At 41.8% G+C, this 26,471-nt stretch overlaps 1 protein-coding gene across 1 annotated transcript; it reads left to right on the plus strand.

Moving 5' to 3' along the window:
- Nucleotides 1–68: 68 nt before the first annotated feature.
- Nucleotides 69–20,732, plus strand: rps6kc1 (ribosomal protein S6 kinase polypeptide 1). Its single transcript, XM_058612745.1, has 16 exons — nt 69–261; nt 1,257–1,292; nt 2,012–2,132; nt 2,444–2,559; nt 2,645–2,738; nt 2,844–2,897; nt 3,032–3,454; nt 3,680–3,804; nt 3,923–4,021; nt 5,815–5,862; nt 6,423–6,555; nt 7,562–9,181; nt 9,927–10,016; nt 16,040–16,122; nt 18,591–18,686; nt 19,323–20,732. The coding sequence occupies exons 1-16, from the start codon at nt 160–162 to the stop codon at nt 19,422–19,424; spliced, it is 3,342 nt and encodes a 1,113-aa protein (XP_058468728.1). The 5' UTR covers nt 69–159; the 3' UTR covers nt 19,425–20,732.
- The last annotated feature ends 5,739 nt before the right edge of the window (nt 20,733–26,471 follow it).

Genomic DNA, 26,471 nt, shown 5'->3' on the forward strand with positions numbered 1-26,471 from the left:
GTCATCAGTGTGTTGATGCATGTCACATTCAAGCAGATAGTTTCACATGCTCACCACAGGGGGAGCCCGAGCCTTTATGTGTGCCTGTCACTGAGCTGTCATAGAATGAATGTATACGGCTAGCCGGCTAGTAGCTTTGGCAATGTTGTCGCTCTCAGAATGATATCGCAGCGGGACACAGGCGAACTTGCTCGGTTTTATACTGTCACGGAGCCTAAAAAGCACAAGAGAGGTTATACTGTGTACAAAGTCACCGCAAGGGTAAGTACAAAGAGTATGTTTACTCCGACGGCTAGGCTAATGCTAGGTGTTGTTAGCTTGCTTTGTAGCTAGCACTGGATATTATGATGCGAAAACAATTGTATTAGCTGACTGTACTAACAGCCTGTGTGTGTGTGTGTAATTATAATTTTTATAATATATTTTTTATTAATATTTTATTATTTTTTTACTGGTTATCTTGTTACTAACGTACATTAGCAACATCAACAATACTGACTGACTGAGACCCAAACAACCCTGTGTTAAGCAGTGTCGGTTGCTGGACAAATTAGCTGCATGTAGTAAATCGGTAATGAATTGTTATTATGGACGCCAGGCTGGTTCGTATTATTATGACATTTTGAGGCAAGTATCCCAATAAAAACCCAGTAACTATCATTTTTATTTGTGTCATTAAGATTGAGAAAGGCCCAAGCCTGGTTAGTTGTAGTGAAGTGCACCTATACCATGATACTATTCCACATTTGTAAAATAAATAAATAAATGAATAAAAAGACAATAAAGCATTGTAAGCATGGCCACATGTTGCCCATTGATTAATGCAATAACTCACAGATCAGGTGTAGACATAGGAAAGAATGGCCTCTGATGATGAAATAAAAAGAAATCTCCCGTTTTTTGTCCACTCTTCTGTCTGACCTTAAGTCACCCATTTATTTTATTGCAATAAAGGCACATTTCTAGTTCAATTACAAATGAGAAGGACAGGCTGACTTGTGTCTTCCTACCCAAGACCCTGTCTGCTATGAATGTTGGTGATATCTCGCTCTAACTCCCAAGACTTCCGTCACATGCTCCATAAAGCGCTCATTGTCACAGTCAGAGCTGAATCCTGGCTCATACTTGATACATCCCTTCACTTTGTCATGGGGCTTGCAGCAAATCCAGCTCTGACATTTTATTTATTTTGCATATGAACCACACACAGAGAGGATCTAAAGTATCAGCTCTTCTCTTCCTCCACTTTCACACAGATAATCTCCAGGAAGAACCCAGAGGATGTTCAAGAGGTAAGAGTATGAAGCTGACTTTACTCAAAAAATATTTTTTTTTCTTTGCTGGTATGAAAGATTTCAAGACCTATATTAAAAAAAACATTTAATGTAATTTATTTAGCTCTGCATCCTTTTTCTCCTTCTTTACTTTTAATATAATCATGATTTTAACATGATCATTTAAATTGTTCATTAAGAAAATGACTCAGATTACTCATGATGTCTACATTTGCCTTTCTCCCAATGTAACATCGACATGCAGTAAAAAAGAAACTCTGACTTCTGAAACATTCATAAGAATGCAGACTGTCCTGGAGCCAGCACTAATGCACCGAGCATGATATCAATTACTGCATGTGTGTCTAAGAGGCCTGAAAATACAATTACCTCTGTTATTTGGTGAAGTTTGGGAGTGTTGCTTAGGTCAGTTTATCTCACACTAGCCATCCAGCCTTTACCAAACTGGACCTTTATCTCAGCCGAAGGCCGTGTGTGTGTGTGTGCTTTGTTATCCTACAGAGCAAGAAATTACTTTATTTAAGTTTTTGTCTGAATGTAGTAATTTGTGTGTACATTTTTATTAAGGTTATGTTAAGATTAATAATTTATCTTGAGTGACAGAAGTTTGCAGGATATTGTTAACTGCTGCTAAATCCACTTTACTCTGACTCCTTAACTCCTCTTCTAAGTCAATGTCTCCTCTATCTATATCCATCTCCCCCTTTTTTTTGTAGATAACAGTGTGGAAGAGATATAGTGATTTCCGGAAACTTCATCAGAATCTCTGGCAGCTGCACAAGGATCAATGTAGCCAGTCAGAGTTGTTTCCTCCTTTTGCCAAGGCTAAAGTATTTGGTAAGAAATTAGCCCCAGTTGACTTCTTTATGCCACACATAATGTCATGATGTTTTGCATTTGAGCCAGACATGCAGAGCCAGCATATCCTGTTTGACCACTAAGCAGAAGTATTGAGGAAGAAATGTAATTTTAAGTGGAAGAATCTTGACGGGTTTCGATGGTTTGGATAAAAGAAAAGGAAGGGTGATGGGGGGGGGCTGTTGGATTAAAAATAGCAGCGATGACTCTGCCCTCTTGAGCCAACTTGTGTCAGCAAGGACCTCTCCCTCCAGATATGATCACACATGTCTTTGTCTATGTATTTGCAGGACGTTTTGATGACTCAGTGATTGAAGAAAGAAGACAGTGCTCTGAGGATCTGCTACAATTTTCTGCTAACATACCGGCGCTCTATGGTAGTCAGCACATCCAGGATTTCTTTAAGGTACAGGTGCATGCACGCACACACACACATATACAGCATTTATAGAGAGAGTGTGTGGAATGCAATGATTTTACTGTTTTTTCAGGGAGGTGAAGTACATGACGGCTCAGATCTTATTGGACCAGCTGAGCCCTTTTCAGATTTCCTGACAGATAGTTTATCAGACTGCAGCTCTGATGGTATGTTAATGGATACTAACTCTTACTTTAGAATCAATTTTTCTCATGCTTAATTGTTGGTGGAAATGCAAACTTGTTGAGAAACATGTGGACATGTTTTTACAGTTCAAAGAGACATCAGTGGGGCAGATGATTTGACTATCACTTCTGAGTATGGAGGTAAAGTTTGCTTATAAAATTGGAGCCACATTTGATTTCTTAAAATTTTGCTGTAGTGTGTATGTACTGTACTTATTTTTTAGGATGTATAAGTGTATCTGACAATACTGACTCAAGCATTATTTCCTCCTCAGGCCCGTCCAGTGACAGTGACCTGACCTCTCTGGCTGTGGATGCAGATTCCTTGGCTGAGCTGGATGATGGCATGGCCTCAGGTCGCACCTCCCCAAACCAGCCACAGGGGGGAGCTTCCAACATTAACTGCAGCTGTAGCCCTCACTTGCCATCCCTGCATGAACGCCGCACTCCATCTCCTGCCCCAATTACTGCTTTCTCTGCCCCTACCCCACAGGTCAGCCGGACAGGCCGAACACCTCTCTTTTCTGGCACTTTGAAGAAAACCAGTGGTGGAAACTCAAAGGAAACAAAGTCAGACTATTTAGAAAAAGCCAGCAGTCTCATTGGTGTGGCTGTACAGAAGGAAAAAGAGCAGGACTACCAGGCAGCTTTTTCTTGCTATCGTAGTGGCGTGGACCTGCTACTGCAAGGAGTGCAAGGTCAGTTTGGTCGAGCGCTAGATACCATTTCTGTTTGCTCAGTGGAGTCTTTGAGATTTTTGGAGAACCAAAAAGTACTTTTAGTTGCATTTTAAAACCTCCAGAGCCCACATCAAAGCCTTTGAGCATCATGTTATTATTACTATTCACCCTAAATAAAATACTACTACAACACTATCCCAGCCCTTTAAAAACTGCTTTGTAAATAAAAATGATTTCTTTCAGGGGAGCCCAGTCCCACACGGCGAGAGGCAGTGAAGAAGAAGACTGCAGAGTATTTATTGCGCGCAGAACAGATATCCAGTCAACACCTAAAAAGCAACATGGGTCAAGGCTCAACACAGACTGTAGTGAGTGGGATTAAGTCACTATTATTATTCTTTATAACCAATAACAACAATATTTTACAGGTGTTTCATTTTTACATTTCATACCCTTTAACTAATAAATGTTTCTTTTTTTTCCAAGGCTTTCGGAGCACAGTGCTGCCCTTCCACCAGCAGAATAGACGAGCAGAATCTATCTGAGGAGCTAAGAGTTTACAGAGTGTTGGGGGTCATAGATAAGGTTAGTTCATTATACACAGGTCTGGAACATGCCACCTAATATTTTGATTCTATTTTGATTTGTTTTGGAATAAGCAAGTACAATTTTGAAAAAATATTAACACATACTGTATATCTGATAGACATCCCTTATTTAAATAATTTGCACCAGCCCAAATAATGTGGATGCATCTCCATATTTCTCCTCCTTGTGTCCTTTCCTTCTTCGATCATCTCTTTTATCTGAAGCTATTAAACCTAATAGATTTACTGCATGGTATAGTAAAGGCTGAGTGTGTGTATGTTTAGCGTCAGTTATGACTACCACAAGGTCAGTTTGGGTTGCTGGTCCTCTCAACCAGCTGCCGGGGATGCAACTTCACCACTCAGCCATGAAATGACTTGGCAAGCAGCTCAGAGAGTAGCACACAACATTGAATCAATGATGCTCATCTTACATGCACACACACACACACGCACACACCACAAACCCCAAAAACCCCAAGGAAAATGTTGACATAACACCAACATGTGTTCCTGTACAGACATGCACTCAAAATCCATAATGTTTCTGAAACAAATTAGATGGTGCAAAAAGTGAAAACTTAGCTGTCTAGTAATGGCCTTTCTCCTCCCCCTCCTTCTTCCTCCTTTCACTTTTAATGGGGACAGCGGGGACAGATGGAGAGAGCTCCTCACCCCAGTGCCCCCTCCCCTCCACCTCCCCCTTCCCTGATGTTTGTGTCTTAATTATATTAGTGCCCTGGCTAGCAGTGCCACTCTGTTTACTCACAGCTCCATTCATATCCATTTAGCCTGCACCTGTTTGGTCCCAGCCAGGGTCACAGGGAGAGAACGCAACCACAACACTACACACGCCCTGCGCTACACTACGTACACACACAGCAGGTCATACACACACATATGCTCAAGCTTTCCCCTGAGACAGTGAGTGAGTGAGCAGAAGAGCAATGAAGATGTCAGGGCAAAAAAAGGAGGGCCTGATGAAATGAAGACATCAGGAAGAAAAGAGGAGATGGAGAAAAATGAAAGGGAAGTTACATGAGAGATAAGAGGAGCTTATTTATTGGTGGATGTAGGGATTTAGAAGTGTCTGCTATGATGTAGTGCACATCCCTAGGATAAAATATGAGCTGTAGAATTAAGAAATGGAGGACATGAATGAAAAACATGCATATCCCAAATATAAAGGAACATAAATAGTAATGACCAGCAGTTTGGCTTGTAGATTGCTTGTATATGTTTGTTTTCTACCTTTTGAAACTTACTATTTAACATTAACATGGTCCTAGTAGTTCAAACCAAAAAGTCCAAAAAAAACTTCAATAAATTAAATACAATGGGGAAAGAAATTAAAATATTTTTGAGAAAAAAAAAGTGTAAATGCATGGCATATCTTTTTTAAATTAAGCAATCACTTGAATAAATTACTCAGAAAAGTCGTCAGAAATGAATACTTTTTAATTTTCTCTCGAGCAAGTAAATACCAACTGATTTAGGGTTTAAATGTATTTCAAATATGTGTCATTTTACAATGTTACATGGACTAAAAATGCACTTTCTTCCTATTTTTGTTCTTACACTGACGGCTTGGTGAAAATAGTAGGATCTGACATGTTAATATCAGTTTTCTGATAATCTAGCGACCTACTTTTATCTTTGAGTGACCCTTAAGTTTGCCCTGAGCCAGTCACTGAAACACTCTGCTGGAGGCTCGAGGACATAATTACTACACAATCTTAAACTGTGTATGTCTGTTCGTGCATGGCAATTAATGTCCCTCTTCCATCACAGGTTCTTTTGGTCATGGACAAGCGAACAGAAGAGACTGTCATCCTGAAAGTAAGTGTAGTGTGTGTGTGTGCGTGTGCGCGTGCATGTATGTGTCTCTCTGTGTGTGTGATCCTGGTCTTTTAGACTGTAAGTGTAACTGTGAAGTGTGCCAGAAGCCCCTGTGTGTGTGACCGCTGTAATTGATTCTAATGGGCCTGTCTCTGTCAGCTCCTCTGCTCTCAGGTGTGAGACGTGTGCCAGATGCCAACGCACATTGCAAGCACAGATGACTACACACACGTGCATGCACACACATACTTACACACTTGTAGATTTGTGTGGCTCTTTTAAAGTCACGCGCTGTATGTGGCTTGATGAATCCAGTGACTTTGGGTTGCTATGGGGCATGGCTGGCACTTTGTTAATGGGAGCTTTCTCCTTTACCATACTCTCTATCTAAAAGTAACTCTCTTATCATGCACCCCCCTCTCCTCCTGCATTTTCTCTCCTCATCTTGTTCAATTACCTTGATCCTCTTGTCTTTTAATGCAAAACAATGTATTTTTTTGGCACCCAGTATGATTTTAATAACTCTCATCCTTCCTTCTTCTCCTCCTTTCTTTTTCTAGGGTCTGAGGAAGAGTAGTGATTGTGGGCGTGCTAAAAAGACCATCATACCTCACTCTGTGCCTCACATGGTACAGCTGAGGAAGTTCATTGTCACTGAGGACGCAGTTTTCCTTCTGCTGCAGTATGCTGAAGGTAAGATGCACACACCACCTCATCACTACTCATCCGTCTCATCGTCTCTCTTCTTTCGTTTATATTTCTAACCGTTTTCCCCCCTTCACCTAATCTCTCTTTTCTCATCTCCCACCCCTCTTCCTGCCCTTGTTCCAGACAGATGTTTGATAGAGATGGGTGTGTGTCACAGGTCATTATGCTGAATACCAGGTGGCACTATGCTTCATTAGCTATGCCAACACCTGGGCCTCCTTACATCCCACTCACTCTGTGATGTGTGTAGATTGTATGCATGTGGGTGAGAGCATACAGTGAAATGTAGCCATATTTCTTAATGCCCTGTAACCTTTTCAATCTGGTGTATTCCATAACCACCCTGCTCTAATATTATGGACTGTATTGGATATAATATGCGGCTGTTAAACATAATATAATAATGTTAATCAAATGCCACAAAAGGTGTAGTTTCACCACTCTTCCATCTCAGTTGTGTTATTAATAAATTCATAGGGCTGCTTCTTATGCTTCCATAGTAAGGTGTTAGCAGCTGACGGGTTGAATGAGGATGGACAGGCAGACAAAATCAAGGCAGTGACCTGAGTGACATTGGACAAAACAACATATGGATGGTTTTACTTTCTAAGCCATCGGGTTGGCCTGCTATCATTATCATCACTGCGAACTCCCTATCCATTCTCATCACACACAACAGATGCTGGCTTCCAATTGCTCACACTACAGCTGTGTGTATCTCTATGTTTGCATGTGGGTGTGTAAGGCGGGCCCAAGTCATAACACGTACATTACATTGGGAACTTAAAACACACACCTGTCCATTTAGCCAAAGAGGTTTCAACTAACAGTTCTTATTTACCTTTGTTTACTTACTTTTTTTGTAGCTCAGCTCCATCTTTGATTCCTCATTCCTCCTCATAACACCTTAAGTACATTTGCTTGCCTGCATATCTGCAGAGAGGCACACAAATTTCTTTTGTTTTATATACTCTGTTTCTTTGACTTTCAGGTGGAAAACTGTGGTCTCACATTGGAAAGTACCTACGTGATTCAAGCCCAGAGGGAAGCTTTGACATTCCTTTCATCCAGAAGAGCCACACCGTAGCTGTGCACTCTCCACACCATGCTGTACCACAGCTGGATGTAGACTCGGCCAGTTCTGGTTCAGGACCTCTTGCTGGTTCTGATTCTGTCTCAGAGCTGCAAAAAAAGGGACACAACCTCATCACATCTCTTCTTAAAAGTGCTCTTCCTGCCCGGCTTAATGAACAAATTGGGGCCCTGTCAGACTCTGGAGCCAACTCTGAGGAGGAGTGCACCAACAGTTACTTGACTCTTTGCAATGAGTATGAGCAAGAGAAAGTTGAACCAGATGTTTTAGAGGAGGCTGAAGGGAAGATTGGTCAGGAAGTATTATCGGTGGAATTGCCCATTACAAGGACCACCACTTCCTCGCGCAGTCGCTCACTGGTGAGCAACGACAGCCTCTCTTCACCTCTCAGCTCTCAGGAACTTGGCTTCTTTACTGAGTCATCTGACAAAAGCGGTCACACTCATGACAATGAGCAAGATCATGGTGAAGGACTGGATCACAGTGAAGTTTTTAGTCCTTTACCCTCTCCTGCTGTGCCTCTGTCTCTTGATCAGTCCAAGCACACGCCAATGGAGTTCTTCCGCATTGACAGCAAAGACAGTGCAAGTGAGGTGACCTGCCTCGACTTTGGAGATCAGCACCTCCCTAATAAGCAGGTCCCAGTTTTTTCTACATCTGATTTGGGCTCGGACATCACCGAGGATCTTCCAGAGCTGGCTCAGGAGGTCAAGGGCCACAGCTCAGAGCTCTGGTGTTTAGATTACACAGATAAAGGCGCCAATGAGTCAGTGCCAGTCATCTCATTTAAAGATGCAGTAGTGGAGGATGAGGGTCACCCACCTGATCTTTTGGTCAACCTTCCTGTAATGAGTGGGGCAGTAGACTCATTACAGGAGGCATTGGAGACATCAGGAGTGTGTCTTGGCCTCGAGGTCACAGCCTCTCCTCAAAAGTTAATCCAGCCTGATGTCTTACAGCTTCACAGCCAATCTGAGGACGGGGAGGAGCAGGAGCTTTCATTTTTGCATACAGCTTCTGTACCATGTGACACCAGTGTTGCATCCTCCTCTCCCCTCAAGTCAATCTGGGATGACTCTGGTCTGTCATTTGGAGAAGAAGCTATTGACAAAAACGCTGTTGAAGGAAAATGCCAAAATAAAGACCTTGCCCTTGATGCACAAATTCTAGATACGGACTCCTATTGTGAGAAACTAGAGGCTGGTACGAAAGTAAACACAGACTCCATCCCAGCCACGATTGGGACTGAGGCCTGTGCTGTGGTTGAGAGTGTATTAGACCTTGATGGTGAATTATCAGCAGTTGTTAGTAATAAGAATGTCACAGACTTTGATAAAGAAGTATCACGGCTCTTCGCAGAGCTGGAGGAACAGTCGTTGGCTGCTTCCCAAGCTCGTATCCCGGAGGAGTTTGTTCGATGCTGGGCTGTAGAAATGGTGACTGCTCTGGATTCTCTGCACCAAGAAGGTATCATCTGTCGAGACCTAAATCCCAACAACATCCTACTTGACAACCAAGGTGAGATGTGTACATTATTTGTATTTGTTCTATATAATTATGAACAGAGGTAAAACCTTAAAGTCTATTAGTTTCCATTTTAACGATTTTTATCATGCGTTCATCTTTCTCTTACAAGTATCAAATTAAATCCCTGTTAGATTATGTGGACTGCTGATTTCTTTGGGGGGTAGTGTCTCAAGAAATGGTTTTGACTGAGGGACTGTCTCTGTCAGTCAAACATGATCTATTTACCCAATGCTCTTGCTGAAGGGAAAGTGTTGTTTTACCAGGAGGTCACAGATTCCCCCTCAACTTCTTTTGTCGTCCGACAATCATCTTTCTCCACCTCGTTATCAACAAGCGTCTAATTAGCTGAGTGGCTGTTTTCGTCTCCCTGGTGGTAATTATTGTTCTAAAGGGCCCATCAACGGCATAGTGTGGTGCATCAGTCTGGCTAGCCCAGGCTAATGGCCACGGCTACCTAATGACACCATTAGTTCTAATGATAGCGTTAACGGGTAGCAGCTAAACAGGAGTAATCGCCATGGCTGTGTGCTTGAAAAGCTCATAGAGATTTAGAGAGGCAGAAAGGAAAGGAGGAAGGAAACATCTAAAGGTGAATAAACAGTTGTTGTTTTTTAAAAAAGTAGAGTAGTCACAATGTGACTTGACTGTGTGAGGTTGACAAGAAGCTGAGCATTTGATAAATGTTTCATTGCTCGACTCTGATTTGAACATGGTCTAACTTTTCCTTCCTGTTCAGGTCACGTTCAGATTACCTACTTTTGTAGCTGGAGTGACGTTGAGGAGTCCTGTGACAAAGAAGCCATTGCGAATATGTACTGTGCACCAGGTAAGATACGCAGTCACATTATAATATATAACATTTCTCGATTTCCTCTTTGCTGATTCTATATTTGTTTTTTTAGAGCTTCATTTTGTGTTTCCTGGAGTTTTCTTGGTGTGGGTTAATTCTATGCAGGCATGCAGGGCCATAAGTAGGCCACGTTCCCATGGTCACAAAACCCTCATTCATAGCCAGCCATGAATATACTATCCAAGTGTACACAGACTACTCAAAGTGGAGGAAAGAAACAAATTAATTCTGCGATTTAGGGTTGCCTCTTAGATTTAATCTTTATGCAAAGATGCTCTTGCATTGTGCTCTGTTGTTTTGTGTTAAAGGCACAATATAGATTCACCAGGTTTACACTATTGTGATACATTTTTAAATGAATGCTAACATTGCTTAATGCTCAGAGAACAAGTTGGATTATATTTTCTTTTACTCTGGCAGTCACAGTGACAGAAGTTTGGATTGCCTTGTAGTACTGCCATTGTCCTGTAGAGTGTGCTCTTGTGCAACAGTGAGCCAGTTGTGAATTAACCCCAAGTGTTGTCCCCAGCAAGCCTGAGGCAGCCCTGGCATGCTGTTTAAAAGCTGCTTAAAACAAACTGCTGCTCGACTACAGCACCATGTCCCTACTTAGCACTTCTGTGTGTGACGGGTGTCTCTGTTTGTATTTGTTTGTGTTCCATGCACATGCACTTGACATCTATGGGTGGATAACTTTCCAATATGCTGCTGCTTTAAGCATATGGCTTCACACTTGGGCTGTTGGATAGATAATAAGCAGTGTGTTTAATTACATCTTTCTTAAATATGCAGGATGAGTAACTGTTTGCTGAAAAACACTGGATGCACTCAGAGGTGTGCACAATGACCCTCACACTCATTCACTCTCCCACGCATTTATATTAAGCTATTCATCCTCTCTCTCAAGCCAGGAAGGTCACTTCAGATTTAAATCCTCCTTCTGTCTAGAAAGTACAGTATGGGACTGTTGTAATAAATCTGAAAGCAACAAATGCTTTATTTAATATTTAAAGTGTGCATTTTTTTTTATTCCTTTAGCAATAGCCTGTTTAAAAGCCTACTAATGGAAATAGAAGCAGGACGAGGCATAAGTTCCAATGGTCAGCTGTAGATGACCTAAACACACAGGAGTAAAGCGCAGCACAAGGATCTGCACTGTATGAATAATATAGTTTCCACATTTAGTGTGAAAAATATAGTTTGCTACTTAAGAAACTGTTTTTAATTGATGTATTTGTGGTCACGGTAAACAGTGAAATGTAAGGGGTTTGTACATTTGGCCACTAACCTCAAAATTGCCATGCCAAAATAAATAAAACTGTTGCAGTGTTAAAATTACACAAACATACAAATGCATTTTACTTTTTTACTACACTACTAAGTGTGCTCAGTTAATCATGATATCCTATTTAGATTAGAGTTGGAGGATATGGGGTTGTCACAGAAAACTGTTTTCAAACCAGTTGATATCAGTTATTATTGTGAAAAATGTCAGATATTTATTAAGATTAATTTTTGCTCCTGAAGAAATTTGTTTATTTGTCAAGGATACATATTTCACAAATCTGAGGTAAAAAATAAAAATGAATGTGTAACACCTCAAGGCACAATTCATAAATATTATTTTGATATAAATGTATTTGAACTTTTGCTATATTACTAGTGAATATATATTGTCATAATTATTATGACATTATTATTATTATTATTATTATTATTATTATTATTATTATTTTGGCCAGTAAATTATTATAAATTATTCTGAAGAAAAACTTCCCTCAATTTCCTTTAGATGTAGAATATGAACCAAAGAAAACCAAATCGGCCAAATCCAAACCATAATAGTTTTTGTAAAAAGGATGATCTTTAGTTCCTACAGTATGAAGAGTGACAGGAGAAACTTCAGTGTAGTGATGCAGTACAAATCAAAGTGTCTGAATTTTGGTGATGCTCGCCTTCAGCTCCCACAAATCACAATAGAATCAAATAGATTCATAGGTAGATTTGGAATTGAAGAGTTCCAGAGATAAATGAAGTTATCTGAAACGGAACTGTCTGCTCTTTGTGAATCCATATTGTAATGCGACAGTTAATCTCATGTGGTTCTAAGGATGTAATGTATCATAGCGGCCAACAGGGGGTGTTTTATGCTGTTGTTGAATGAAAAGACCTCTGAAAGATCTCTGATCCTACTACACAAACACAGGCAAGTTTGTCTCTTATTTTCCTCCCTCATTATGAGAAATTGTTTTGAGTTCTTGCTGCTGCCACACAAGTTACATAGTAATGACTGCCTTTTATTTTACTGACGTATACTTGTCCCATCCTTACAAACTCTACATCAGATACATTCACCCGTGGACGTATAGGATGTGCTTGTGAACACACACGCACACTAATGCAGAGGTTAGTGTGTGTGTGCCTCTCTGCTGCCCTTGTTATGTATTGTCTGTTTATCCAGACGGGGTCAGCTCTAGCGATGGCTTCATTCCTGATGACAGATTTATGACTGTTTGCCAGAAAGCTAGCAGGGGGCCTGCTGTGACCGTATGTGTGTGTGTGTGTGTGTGTTTGTGTGGATCAGTGTGGGTGAATATAAGGAGGGGGGAAACATGTTTTAAACGCACACATTCACACCCAAAAAAACACAGGAGTGGACTCGGAAAACGCAGCAGCAGGGTGTTAATCTGCACTTCTGCTTATTTACTTTGTCGCCATTTCGTCATGACTGATCAACATCAGATGGCTACTTTTTTGTTCACCAGTGAGGAGGGGGAAAAAAAAGCTGTTGAGTGAAAGTGTGACGCAAACCTGAGTTGAGCAGAAATCGGAATTGTTAATTGTTCTGTGAAGAGGGAAGCGGCGAAGCCAAACCAATTGTCTTCAGTGTTTAAGAAAAGGGAAATTCAATATTCTTCCCCTCTGAGGTAAAACGTCTGTTACTCGTGAGAAATATACCATAGTTGCTTGTTTATCTGTAATCTTTTTCCTCTAACCTGCTCCACGACAACATGATCTAATGAAAGATAACGTTCAGTTCCCCTTTTGACACTGAGTTGTCATCTCATTGTTTTGCAAATTATACCTTAAAAGTACTTCTGCTTTTTTCCTTGAAATATTTTAATCTTTCCTCGCAGTAAAGATGAGATTTATACCTTTTGTATTGTTTTGGTTTTGTCAACATTTGGCATGGTTTCAACAAAGTCTCTTCAGCTCATAAGACACACACTGGGTCTTGGAACATCACACAATGATCCCACCGTACTTCCTACCTGTATATGCTGTACTTCCTCTTTCAACAGTGACTGTCAGTTAAGCTTTTAGGGAAGTCGGTTTATGAGGAGAAGAGTGAAAGTTCCTTATGTAAGTGAAGGAAAGGAGGAGACGTGGTAGTGTGATTAAGATATAAAGCAGGAGAAAGAGGCTGCGATGTGAACACATGGTGTTGCTGTCCTCATTATCCTTTTGGGTTCTTTAGTCATGATTCATATGAAAGTATTTAATCAGCAGTGCAGTGAGTAAAATTTCAAGTTTCTGGAGGTAAAGTCGCATTTTAAAAAAGTAACATATACAGTGCATTGTAACAGTGGGCTTTGAATGACCCATGGCCTGTGGATGCAGTTAATTCTCCTTTCCCATCCTCTTTCTATCTGTCTCCCTTTCTCCCTGCCTCGCTCTGACAGAGCGGTAAGTGTAGCCAGCTACACTGTACTCTCCCTACAGCTCCTTAGACATTAATCCATTGTGATGACATCGACCTTGCTCTGAGACGTGTGTTTGTGTATGTGTGTGTGTGTGTGTGTGTGTGTGTCCAGTATCTCCCCTCCAGCTCATAACTACGCAGGTATCACTAGTCCATTCAATGACGATCTTCTCTCCTTGGCTGTCAAAACAGTAGTCCTGGGGAGCCCTGAAGACTGGTTGCTCAGTTAGCTGTGTTTAAGCGTGTGTTTGTGTGTCTACAAAATGGGCAAGTCGTATTATAACCCTTACTAACCTTGGCTGCAAGAGAGCCACACAGGCCTCTGGAGTTTCCCAGCAGCCTCCAGGAGATAAGGGTCTTTCTCTTTCATGCTGCCCCCGCTGAGGAGCCTGGTCTCTGGGCACACATGGTCATGACCCTGGTTTCTGGCCCTCTGGGTAAACAGGCACCCTCCCTCTGGAGAGAGCAGAGAAAAGGGAAACTGAGTGGCACAGGAGGCCATCTGGGGCCCATTGGAGCTCTCTGTCTCACACACACACACACAGATGCACATATGATAAATATAAACAAATGTCTGTTACATTCAAACCCTTGTCCATTGGGTTCATACAAGGCTGATTAAGTCTATCAGCTCCTCACAATTCTCTCTGTTTTGCAGTATAGCAGTGTTTAGATCTTGTGTCACCCGGTGACATTCCCACATTGCACGCAGGAAGTGGTTTGTTTTATGCCAAGCCAGACGGGGGCAACAGTAGCATTTAGCTAGTACAGCAAGACGGGTACAAACGGTTGGAGTTTGACTGAAAACAAAGATTCTCCCACAAAAATATCTGCTCCCTGAGCTGCCGCTGTATACACAAATGCTCCCTCAGCCAGTCAGGTCTGATAGTATCACATGACAGAGCCCGCTTTCAGATGAAGGACTCAGCATACAGTTTATGTTGTAATGTTTCTGTTCATTAAGACCAAACAGAAGCAGAATAATAACATCAACGATCACCAAACGTTACACACTGCAGCTTTAATCAGACAGGTGTCACCCGTAGGTTTTTGGTGTTGCTTTTCCTTAAATTACACACGGCTCATTTAAATAAGTAATTTCAAAGTTGAAAAATACAATTTTCATGTTGAATCCTGTGTCACTGTGTTAATCTATTATTTATCAATGTCAAAAAACCCAATGTCAGTATGTTTCAGTGAATCTATGTCTTTTTTTCCCATAAAACTATTTAATTAGCTTGATGACTCATCGTCCAGTCGGGGGGGGGGGGGGGGGGGGGGGCTTTGCTAGTTTAGCAACGTTACTGCGTTTTCAAATGTTTAACGCTCTCCTTGACTTCTGCCAGTTATTGACGACTGTATAGGGACGTATTCGGTCTGCATGTGCATGTGAATGTTGAGAGAAGTCCTTTACAGCTGGGAGCCAACTGTTGTCATGACTTTCCACGTCGAGCTGTTCGTTTACCGTCAGCTCCCAAAAATAAAGACGTTTTTGGGAATGTGTGAATATGTAGAATCACATAGTAATTTGCTGTCACTTTAACGCGGTCTTAAATGATAACTGCTTTTTAAATGGGACAATTTGCTGCCTCACTTTTGTTATCATCAACTGAATCTGGGGTTTGCACTCTACAAAGGGCAAAACAAAAGAGTCCATGTAATGACAAGGCTTCAGTAAATTGTGATATCCTGACAATTTACAGACCAAGCTCAAATTGTTTAATTAAGAATATGATCAGCAGATGGTTCAATAAACGAAATAAATGATAGCCGAAGGATAGTTGCAGCCACAGCCTGGTACTGATTATTTTCAGGAAATGGAAATAAAAAAATAAATACAATTAGGGAAAAAAAAGTAGGGGTAAAAAAACTGTCAAGAAATATTATAGTATTTGTTTTTGGATTCCTGCTTTCATTTGTGCGTGTGTATATCTGTGTGTGTGTGTGTGAGGTCAGGTCATGCAGATGGTGTGAAGTTGCAGCACAGACGGTTTCCTCAATTTAACTGCTTTTTTATTATGCAAATAACCCTTTTATGAGACACACACTAGTGTGTGAGTGTGCGAGAGAGAGAGTGTCCATGTCTTTGTGCTCATTTTGAATCGATTCAACGCGTTCAATGAAGTAATCCAAGATGTCATTCTGAAATGGTGTTTAATGTTGAAGGTTCCTGAAACAGCTTGTAAGGTCATTTTGGTCATCTATCCCCACTTCTTCCCTCTAAATCATGAGGATTTTTTTTTTGCTCGTTAATGTATTGATCACTTCTGTCTTTTTTCTTCTGCTCTCGATTCAGAGGTGGGAGGCATTGGTGAGGAAACCGCAGCGTGTGATTGGTGGAGTTTGGGCGCCATCCTGTTTGAGCTCCTGACAGGCATGGTGAGTCAAAAAAGTATTCAAAAAAAAAAGAATCTTTGTTACTAAGGTGCTATGGGATGTCTGTAGGTGTCTTGGCTTTCAACTCTCTCACACTCTTTATGGTCGTGCCAAGTTGTGTGTGATTGTGTGCGCGTGTCTATATGTGTTTGAGTCGGTGGTGTTTGTTGTTTCGGTGTGTTTGTTATTATGTGTGCGAGGTGCGCCTTGGCTGCCGTCTCCTATTCTGGTTCTCGGGGAGTGCCAGCGGTGTCGGTGTGACTTTCTCCCCCAGCCTGAGCTCCATCTGCTGGGCCAGGGGGTCAGCTCTCCCTGGGCCTCTTTGCTGGCTCCTGGAGCAGCATTGGGCTTGGAGTTTGATGACCTCGCATTGGAGTGAATGGCGAAGACTAGGGCAGCTCTCAAAGGGCTGCACTCTGCAAGTCCAGGAGCAGAACTGTCTGAGGCACCTTCTTCCAAGACCAGTTTGGGAGGAGGGGGAGAATCAAGAGACGCGTACTTGGCTGTTAAACATGTACATGAATGCTAATTATAAGTTGCTGTTCCCAGGAAGGACACTGACATACACACAGACACCCAGTGCACGTGCAGAGCATCCCTCCCAATTTTTCATTAAACTGAAAATTAAATTTGGATAATTGTAACGGATTGCCAGTGGGCATATTTTCATATCAACCATCAGTGTTTTCTTGAATGATCCAAACATGAGTTGGGGTGTTAGGTTAGTGTTATTATGTTTAACAATACACACCCACTCCTACCTGGGAGAAAAAAAAAAGCACTCAGTCACACAGATGTCTCTTTTGATGATTATGTCTGGGTACAGTCCTGGCAAGGATACACACACACACATGCAGGCACACACTGTGCCTCTTGATCCTTGCAGGATAAGATCTTGCCTGGGGCAGTCTTGACTGCAGCTCGGAACCCAGCCAGAACTCCTGCAGCACTCATCAGGAGAGACACAGAGAGAGAGAGAGAGAGAGGGAGGGAGGGAGGGAGGTAGGTAGAGTGAAAGGAAAACGGCTGTACTGATGGAGGAAAACACATCGAGTCCACCAACACAAATACAGTTTGCTGTTTTCTTCCACCACACACGTTTGGCTCTAGGATATTAGATTCAAAGGTGTAGATGCACTCGGAGATATACTGTTGTAGTGGTTACAGTTATCAGCGTCAATCATATTAACAAGAGATATCTTTAACAAAATTATATTCTGTGGTTGGTCGATTTTTAGGTCCAAATTTTCAAGAACAGTTTGAAATCCTATGATTAAACCACACCCAAGTAGCTGTAGGATAAACCCCAGGGTCTGATTAACTCTGGCTGAGCCTGTCTTTCCCACGTGAGGGCATATAGTGATATGAAACGTGTTCACTGCTCAAGATGTGTCCTAAAATTGAAGTAATTAATAACTCTTGAATTACTACCACTACTAATAATGAAGTGCGCAAAGAAACGAGTAAATTGATAAATAATGTTGCAGCTGACTAATTTGCTAATAATTGCAAAATGAGTAAAGGAATAATCTATAAAACCGACTGGCTATTCACTTTAATCAAAATCTGGACTATTGTCATAATCAAACCTAAAGGAACAGGAGATATATGACAATAATTTTTCCTTACAAAAGAAACAAAGACCTTTGAATCCTCCCTCTCTTCTAATTTATATTATATTTAAAAATGGCAAATTTTCTGTTTTTCCCCCATTCCGGTTAAGAACTGAGGCTGTACAATCAGTTAATTTATTAGTCAGTTTGGCAACGGCAACTGCAAATAACTGTGTGATAAACTGTATTGTACTGTTTGCTGAAAACAGGGCTTTACTGTCTTGTCCTATACATATACAGTATATACTGCACACAATTGGCTTCAGGCCATTCAATTTGAATGTGGAGATACATGTGCTGTTGCAGTGTACAACTGATGACTGTTATTATTGTCAATTATGTTAACAATCGGTTTATATTCCGTGTTTGGAAAAGCACTTACAGGTCCAGTGTTCTCTCTTCGTCACATCTGGAGTGTTTTCTTATTAACTGAACAGATAGTTTGACCTGGTCTGGCTTTCCTGTGAAAAACAAATCAATAAGTTTAACATTTACTGCTCATTGACCGTAAGCCCTTCCAGTAAGCTTCCTGTGTACTAACGCAGAAACAGTCTAACAGAAAAACAATATGTTTTTCCATGGCCTTCCTCCTGTAACTGTCTCTGTCTGATACACGCAGCAGTTCCAGTAGTGAAATCATGCCCTTGTTGTAGTTCTGTGTGATCAGTGTTGTTTCAGGTGCACGGGCTCTTTGGTCTCCTCCTATTTGTCCAGTCTCAGTGTTCTCACATTGACCTAGGCTCTGCGGGTGCCATTATATATTTGTCCCCTCAGCTCCCACTGTGTCAGGTTTTCTTTGTTTTAAATTGATGGTTATCTGCCTTCTCTTCTGCCCTAACCCCCCTTCACTCCACACAGTCCCTGCTCCAGTGCCATCCAGCAGGAATCAGTCGCCACACGGCTCTCAACGTCCCCGAGTCTGTTTCAGAGGAGGCTAGATCACTGCTCGAGCAGGTGAGAGACAAGTGCACTGTTCTTACAGTTTGCATAAAATAGTTTTTTCAAAGAAAAGAAGTAGTGACAAAAGCATAGTGAGTAACTAACCTGCTCTCAAAGTATTGTATTTTTTTATAAATTAATATTATTTGTCATTTGCTGCCAGTATATAACCTGGATATATAAAATATAAATAGACATAGTGTTCCACTTTCAAAGCCGGAAATTCACTGCAACCAGGCTCCTATTGGACAATACTAGCTGTCAATCACACTGGTGTCCACTCATATCTGCTGTGCTTTATCCGTCTATTTTCCTTTAAATGATCACATTATGTTTTAGGAGAGCTGAAACCTTTCCTATAAACCTCCATTAAGTTCTTTTTACAACCTGTCCAGTCGCCCCCTGGTGGCTAACTGCTGCTTCCATCCTACTTCCTGAGCTTCACTTTTTAATCCAAAAGGCTTCGTCCTTCATCAACAGATAGTCCAAGTATTTATGCTGTTGAGGACTGGACATATAGACACTACAGCGTCTCTTGTTATGCCCAGTATCTAAAGAATAGCTTTTAACTGTTTTTGATATTACAAAGTGTCACAAGCTGAGATAAGTTTAATTAATGTTGTGTCTCTGTCTGCTCTGGTCTCTGTGCAGCTGCTGCAGTTCAACCCAATGGAGAGACTCGGGGCAGGAGCTGGGGGTGTGGATGATATTAAATCCCACCCTTTCTTTGCCAAGGTTAAATGGCCCAAGTAGACTCTGTGCATTGTTGGAATGCAGAACGAAGAAGAAATGCATTCTGGGAAACCGGCAGTTTCCAACTGAACTTTTGGAGTGGACACACTAGATATTCACTCAATCCAGATTAAGCATCTCTGTACATGTCATATTTTGTTGCACTTGTGAGATTTATTTTTCTTTACTTTATTTTAGAGCAGCAGCAGCATTACCTGTCTAGTGAGTGTCACTTTGTTTTTTTGATCCACTACAGCACTGTTGCCATTGGAGATAACAACCAAGAATGAGAGGTGACATTTTGTTCTCGTGCTTTCACTGCTTTCATGTAGTTCTGTACGTTAGTCATTCAGAAGTGACGCAGACTTAAGTCATCTTTCCTACACACCCATGTGCAAAAACCTCCATTTATTGCCTCCAATAACACTCAAGCCATTCCTCATGAAGCCCTCTGAGATTAAAGTGGGACGGGTTTCGGCTTTTCCTTTGATGCTGGGGTTGTCTTGTTGCTCTGAGATATATATATAAAAAAAAAAGAAAAAGTAAAGTGAGATATATCTAATTTTTTTACTGCTTTTTTTAAACTAACCCTTTTCACTGACAACCAACCCATGTACAGTGACAAACAGACACTATGCAAGATGAACAAAGTCTTAATTATTTATAATATGTTTGAAAAGATCAGAGTACGGAAATGGGCCAGTTGAACAAAGTCAGCGTTTCCCCTTGTGGTCAGTGTGGAGCTTTTCATTCAGAAAACCAAGGATGAATCTTTTTACAGATTACTTTATCATGAATATCGAAGAGGAAGAACTCCACCACATCACAAGTGGGAACATGATTGATGTAATATATTTATTTCTTTAAAACCTTTCGAACAAAAACAATTGCTGGTTTTGTAAATATACATTTTTAAAGGGTGTGCTGACTTGATGCCACACACAGGTGTCAATCACATACTGCCTCATCAATCAAATCCTTTTTTTTAGTTTGATTAGTGTTTTGTGTTTGAGAAACACCGCCAGTAACTCGCCACATACAGTAGATGATCCTGATTTTCTAAAATCAATAATGATTCATATGGTAAACACTTTCATGGTAACATCGTCTCTTGTAATCACTTGTAGAAGCTCTACTGTTTGCACCGCAGTGTCATAATAATAATAATACATGTTACTGTTACACATTACCGGAAATGAACCTTTTCTGTCAGACGTAAACTTCACCGTAAATTCTGATCTTTTTCTATTGAATGCTCACTCTTGTGTGTTTCTGTACTGGTCTGTGAGTGCATTCTGGTAAACAATAAACACACCTGTACACACCGGAGGACGTGTATGAACGGCAGTGATGCTTTTCCTTGTAGTGTCCTGAGTTTGCTCTGAGGCTACAGCTCCACTGTTATCAGCTGGACGGATGATACTCCTAGAAAGCTGCTGTCACTCCCGCTGAGTGTCACAGTGACTGGAATAAGAACGAGCACACACACACACACACACATGCATATATATAGCACGGTAAATAAACTAAGCTCTCATTGATACACGTTGGCCCTATTCTGGCAGTTTTCATTTTTCTGCATAGTTGTCAGAGTGGGAACAGCTGGGGGAAATCCACTAACCAGCACCATTAAAGCTCACTGGATCACTTAAGATTCAGGGAATTGGTGACAACAGTTACTACAACAGCAAGTGAAATGATACAGGCAATAATCTGTGAGCCGAATATTGACTCGTTAGAGGGCATCTGGAATAAGAAATGAATCAAATTTCCTTACTTGATCAATGAGATCACTTAAATGCACAGTATGTCATTTCTGCTGTGGCCTAGTGGGAAGAGAACATGGCTTGTAACCGGAGGGTTGCTGGCTCTAATCCCAACAGGTCAAGGGCTGGGGTACCTCTGAGCAAGGTACCCAATCCCCATTGCTCCCCAGTGATTTGGTTTAGTTGGACACTCTAAATTCATCCCCAGCCATGGGGATGGGGGATGGGGGGGGGCTCTCTCAGTGCCGGTCCAAGCCCAGATAAATGAGAGGGTTGCGTCAGGAAGGACATCTGGTGTAAAAAAAAAAATCTCTGCCAAATCAAATGTGGCAACCCCCAGAGAGGGAGAAGCTGAAAGGAAAAAAGTAACTTCTGCTGCTCGGGGTCTTTTGGTCAAAACAATAGCAAAATACATGCTAAAGAATGGGATCATAGCTATATCCTTGTTGTCTTATGTGGTTCTCCCATGTTTTTACAGAGAGAGACTCGAACACACAGCAAACAGTAATGGCTGACACAATAAAATGAAAAAACAAAGACAACACCTAACTAACCAGTACTACCAAATATTTTCTCCTTCACTCTGATGTTTAACTCTGTCCATTAACTAAAACAAATCAACATAGTTTCCTCGCTGAAGCCATACTGCAAGTACCAGTATACTGAATAACCACCAGGGGGCAACTCCACTGGTTGCTAAACAAGTCTTTCGGAAAACAGCCCCACTTCTCCCTCGATTTACAACATCAATAAACATTTCCATGATAGGTTTATGGTATCAATCGCTAATATATGGTCTTTGTCAACTGAGCAATATGTCATTTTTGTGAATTTTTATCCCATTTGGAGGAAAATAGTTGATAAAGTACAGCACGTATGAGTGGACACCAGTGTGATTGACAGCAGGTATTGTCCATTAGGAGCCTGGTTACACTTCCGGATGCAAACTGGTGACGCCACAGCCGGTTGTCGCTTGGTTACCTTGAAAAAAAATACAGATCTGTATGGATTTAAAGAGTGTTGGAAATGTCCTTTTTTAGATTTTAATGCAAAGGTCTGATGCTATTTGCTTCCACTTTTAACATTTATAAATCCAAATACTGTAATAGTTGCACATTTTGAAAGAAATTCACAGTTTAGATAGACTGAACTGAAGGTGCACTCTTTCCTGCTGCATCTCTATTACCTAAATGGCACACACACACACACACACACACACACAGAGAGAGAGAGAGAGAGAGAGAGAGAGAGCAGGTCAGAGCAGTTGTTAGCAGTGTCGGAGTGTATTCTCTTGTGGCGGCCTCACTGCCACAGGGTCAAGAGTCCGCGCTGATTAGTGCTCATTGCAAGACCTGCCTCTCATTACACACAGAGGCAGGGCGAGAGGTTCACTTCAGCGCAGAGAAGAAACCTGTCAATCTTACTCAGTGCAGATGTGAGATGTGCTTTCACTGCATTCAGAGTAGCCACATCCCCCCCCCCAAAGCACATGCATATTATCCAGCTACATGGAGGATTCCTTACAATAACGGTTCACATTGGTTTGATGTTCGATGAACTTTCTAATCCCAAAAATACAAGCCTGTGTTCGGCATACGATGCCCTGCCCTTCAAACTGCTCATAGTCTCAAAACTTCTGTTTGTAGAGGAGAAAGTATTCAGTCTGGAGGCACTAATACCCCGCTTAGGTATAACACTAATGTGAGTCAACCAGAAAGTCAAGGGTTTGATTCCCGGCTCTGCCACTCTACATGCCAATGTGTCCCTGGGCAAGACACTTAACCCCATGTTGCTTCTGTCTGTTGTGCCGGCAGCGTGTGATGGAGGGAAAAAAGCACTGCACATAGATATGCTGCATGGGTAAATGGCAAGAACTGTAGTGTAGAAGCAGCTTTGAGTCGTCATCACGACTAGAAAAGCACGATATGCAATAGACTACTGTGCAAAAAGCACAAACTCGGCCACGGTCGTGTTATTGTTGAAGTGTAAGGGTAGGTGACGCTAAATACCTGACACTTGAACCTTCTGCTCATTCACTTTCTACATCTTTATCCTCCACATGAGGATCACTGGGAGCTGGAGCCAATCCCAGGTTAGACTTGGTTGAGAACCTGGGTGTTTTTGCTGTACTAGCCACAACTCTGTAGTGTGTCCTGTAGTTTCTGGATGTGCTGCAATAAAATAATTGAGAAATAATGATACTATTTGGTTATTATAGTGTTTCTAAAACAACAAATCTCGTGTGGGCCTCAGACCTTTGCACAGCATTGTAAATACAGACAATATATCATCCACTGTAGATATTTTGCCGATGTTTTCAAACTGCACTGGTACTTTTACTTGAGTAAAAAGATGCAAATACTTTCCCACCATTGTCTGCCTGGCTTCTCACACAAAGAACCAAGGTGCATGTGGTTTACATGTGTGTCTTTGCATATGTGTGTGTGCAAAGCCACAGGGAAGGATGCATCTGGTCAGAGGCAAGATTAAAAGGACATGCCATGGACACCCATGATGCAATACAGCCCTCCTGTTAAGAGCCCTTCAAGCATCATCCAGTCCTGCAGGCTGAATTGACCCTGAACCCTTTCTCCAACTTCCTCGACCTTGTTCTCTTTCTCCCTTTCTCACTCTATTTCTCCATGATCCCCCCCTCACTCTCTCTCTCTCTCTCCTAAAATGTTCCTCTGCTCAAACCTCACAACCATCGCTTTCACACAGAGGCACCAGTGAGCTGGCAGCAGCCAAATGGCCTGCCCTCTGCTTAATATTGCTGGTGGTCAGGTTTCAGGTTTTGTTTTTGTCTTTGGCGGTTTGACTTTCATTCACAAAGCCCAGGAGAACTCCTATTGCCCTGGGACACACACACACACACACACAAACACAAACACACTTGTGCCAAGCTGAAGAGTTGTGCTCTGAGACCTTAGGCATCTTCTCCAGCTTCTGTCAGAGCCATGATGTCATTATGAGGAGACGCAATGCCTCTTCATTACCCCTCCACACACACACACACACACACACACACACACACACAAGTATTCACACATACACACACATCTGACCACTGCACGCACACACACATAGAAAAGCACAAGGGTAAGTGCAGGTAAGGTGCATTCGGATGAATCCAAAAACAGGCAATTAATCCATTACTGATATCGATGCTTCTTACACAACGTGTGATGCAGCATCATACATACATTGTACAGTAATAATATAACAATTGATATCAAGCTGAAAATTATAAGAAAAAATAATAAATAAAAGTAATATTACCTCCTTACTGCAACATTACTATTGCTATGTTATGCTGGGGCGATGGTGGATCAGTGGTAGAGCGTGTCGTCTTTTAAATGGAAGGTTGTGGGTTAGATTCTTTGCTCCGCTAGTCTACATGCCGATGTGTCCTTGGGCAAGACACTTAACGCCACGTCGCTCCTGATGGATGTGCTGGCAGCGTGTGAATGTGTGATGGACAAAAGCTCTGCACATAGATGTGCCGTATATGAATGTGTGAGTGAATGGGTATGAATAGGTGAATGTCGTCATCAAAACTAGAAAAGGCACTACATGAATACAGACCATTTACTGTGATGTAAAGTGTTACAAGGAAATAGTCACGTAAACTGTAATGTACTTAATTTAAAAATGACAAAATAATAATGTTTCATTTTATCTCAATAGTTTCTGCCCTTGTCATTTTGTTATGTAACAAGCAGCAGATGCAGTTGTCTAGTGTCATCCTCGTGAGAGATCATGAGCAAACACATCAATAATCAAATAGATCTCACACAAAAGGGCTCAATATATTCAGATGAAAAAAGATGAATACATCCTTATCCCTTGCTCTACAGTATTGTATCTCCAGGAACTCGGCAGTTGTGAAATGAAAATGCAGCATGTCATAGTTCTACATAAATAAATCCGACTTGATTTACAGCTGTACTAGAACTACTAGCGTCTCACAAATGTGATTGTGTAATATTGAAAACGCCTGCTCCACCAACCGCAATCAAGCGCTCCCGGAACAACTGCCTGACTATGTGTCTGCATGTTGAATCACAGCTGCTGCTGTTATCTTCACCACGCAGCTCTAATTAGCTTTTTTTTCTTGGGGTGGAGGGGGGGGGGGAGAAAAGTAGAAAACTACACACCACAGTCCACAATTACTTGAGAAATCAACTGGGGGCAATAGCAGTTCTGCACTGGAGATTTAAGACAAACACAACATGAAGTCATGCTCAAACATCTATACATTATATGTGCTGCCACTTCCTTAAAAAAGTATTATCATTTACTGTAACTCAACAGTTTCAGTTGCACTGGGAAAACGCATAAATGCCTGCAAACCCTGAGAGGTGTCATCCAAGGTGTCTTGCTGCATATACCATCCTCTCTACTCATTGACTTTAAGTGGCGGTCATTCTTCCTGCTCCCAGCATTGTTCTACCTCACCTTCCCCGCCACATTAGATTTAGGGTCCTCTTTAAATAACCCACATGTCTGCGTGTGAGTCATGATACAAGAGGCTCAGATGGTAAAGGAGTCCCAACCGGTGCCCAAAAGATGTGTCACTAGTAATACCTCCCCCCCAGACCTGAGGTGTCTCTTTGCGTCGCGCTGAGGGCCTTGTGATCCGTGTGGAAGGGCGGCGAGCCAAGGCCCAGGCATGCCGTTAGCAGCTCACTATCATAGCATTAGCTCCACGGTCATCTCAGTGGGCCTGTGCTGTCTCAACTGCTTCCTCACGCTTGGCTACACACACCTTCTGTGGCTCTACACCGCTTGTTAGCCACAGAGCCGCTCTGTCATAAGACCAACCCCCTCCTTCCCTTCTCCTCTTCCCTCTGACCATGCCTCCTCTCAGGCACTTTTCTCCCTCCCCTTTTTCTCTTCTCCTCCTCTCGCCCTCTATTCATCCACTCTTTCTTGAGGGGTCTCGGCATAGAGTGTATAATAAAATGGACGTTGCCTTCTAGTTACAAAACAAACCATGGGATTCATGATTTGACCTGTGCCATGTCAGTTTTGGAAATCGGCACTAGATGAATCAAGTGTCATTTTTCCATAGACTTCAATTCAAAGTGTGTTCTTTTTGCGACCAGTGGAGCTGCCCCCTGGTGGCTCAGGCTGGGTTCACACTTGATGCGTGCGCCGCATGCCTGTAGTCTTTACACCTACATGTTAAGTGATGAGAGCGACCACCAGTGTTGTCAACTCCTCAGTAAGGAAAGTAGCTATTGGCTGTCCCTAAAAGTCACTAGAAGTAGCTAAATAATAAAAAAATAATTTATCACCT

Source organism: Solea solea, chromosome 17, assembly GCF_958295425.1.
Source record: "Solea solea chromosome 17, fSolSol10.1, whole genome shotgun sequence".
Lineage (NCBI taxonomy): Eukaryota > Metazoa > Chordata > Actinopteri > Pleuronectiformes > Soleidae > Solea > Solea solea.

Excerpts from the sequence above, each read along its gene's own strand:
- rps6kc1 (XM_058612745.1), top strand. The coding sequence starts at position 160 with ATGATATCGCAGCGGGACACAGGCGAACTTGCTCGGTTTTATACTGTC. Across the intron at positions 3,455-3,679 it reads GCTACTGCAAGGAGTGCAAG|GGGAGCCCAGTCCCACACGG; the intron begins GTCAGTTTGGTC and ends GATTTCTTTCAG. Across the intron at positions 10,017-16,039 it reads GAATATGTACTGTGCACCAG|AGGTGGGAGGCATTGGTGAG; the intron begins GTAAGATACGCA and ends CTCTCGATTCAG.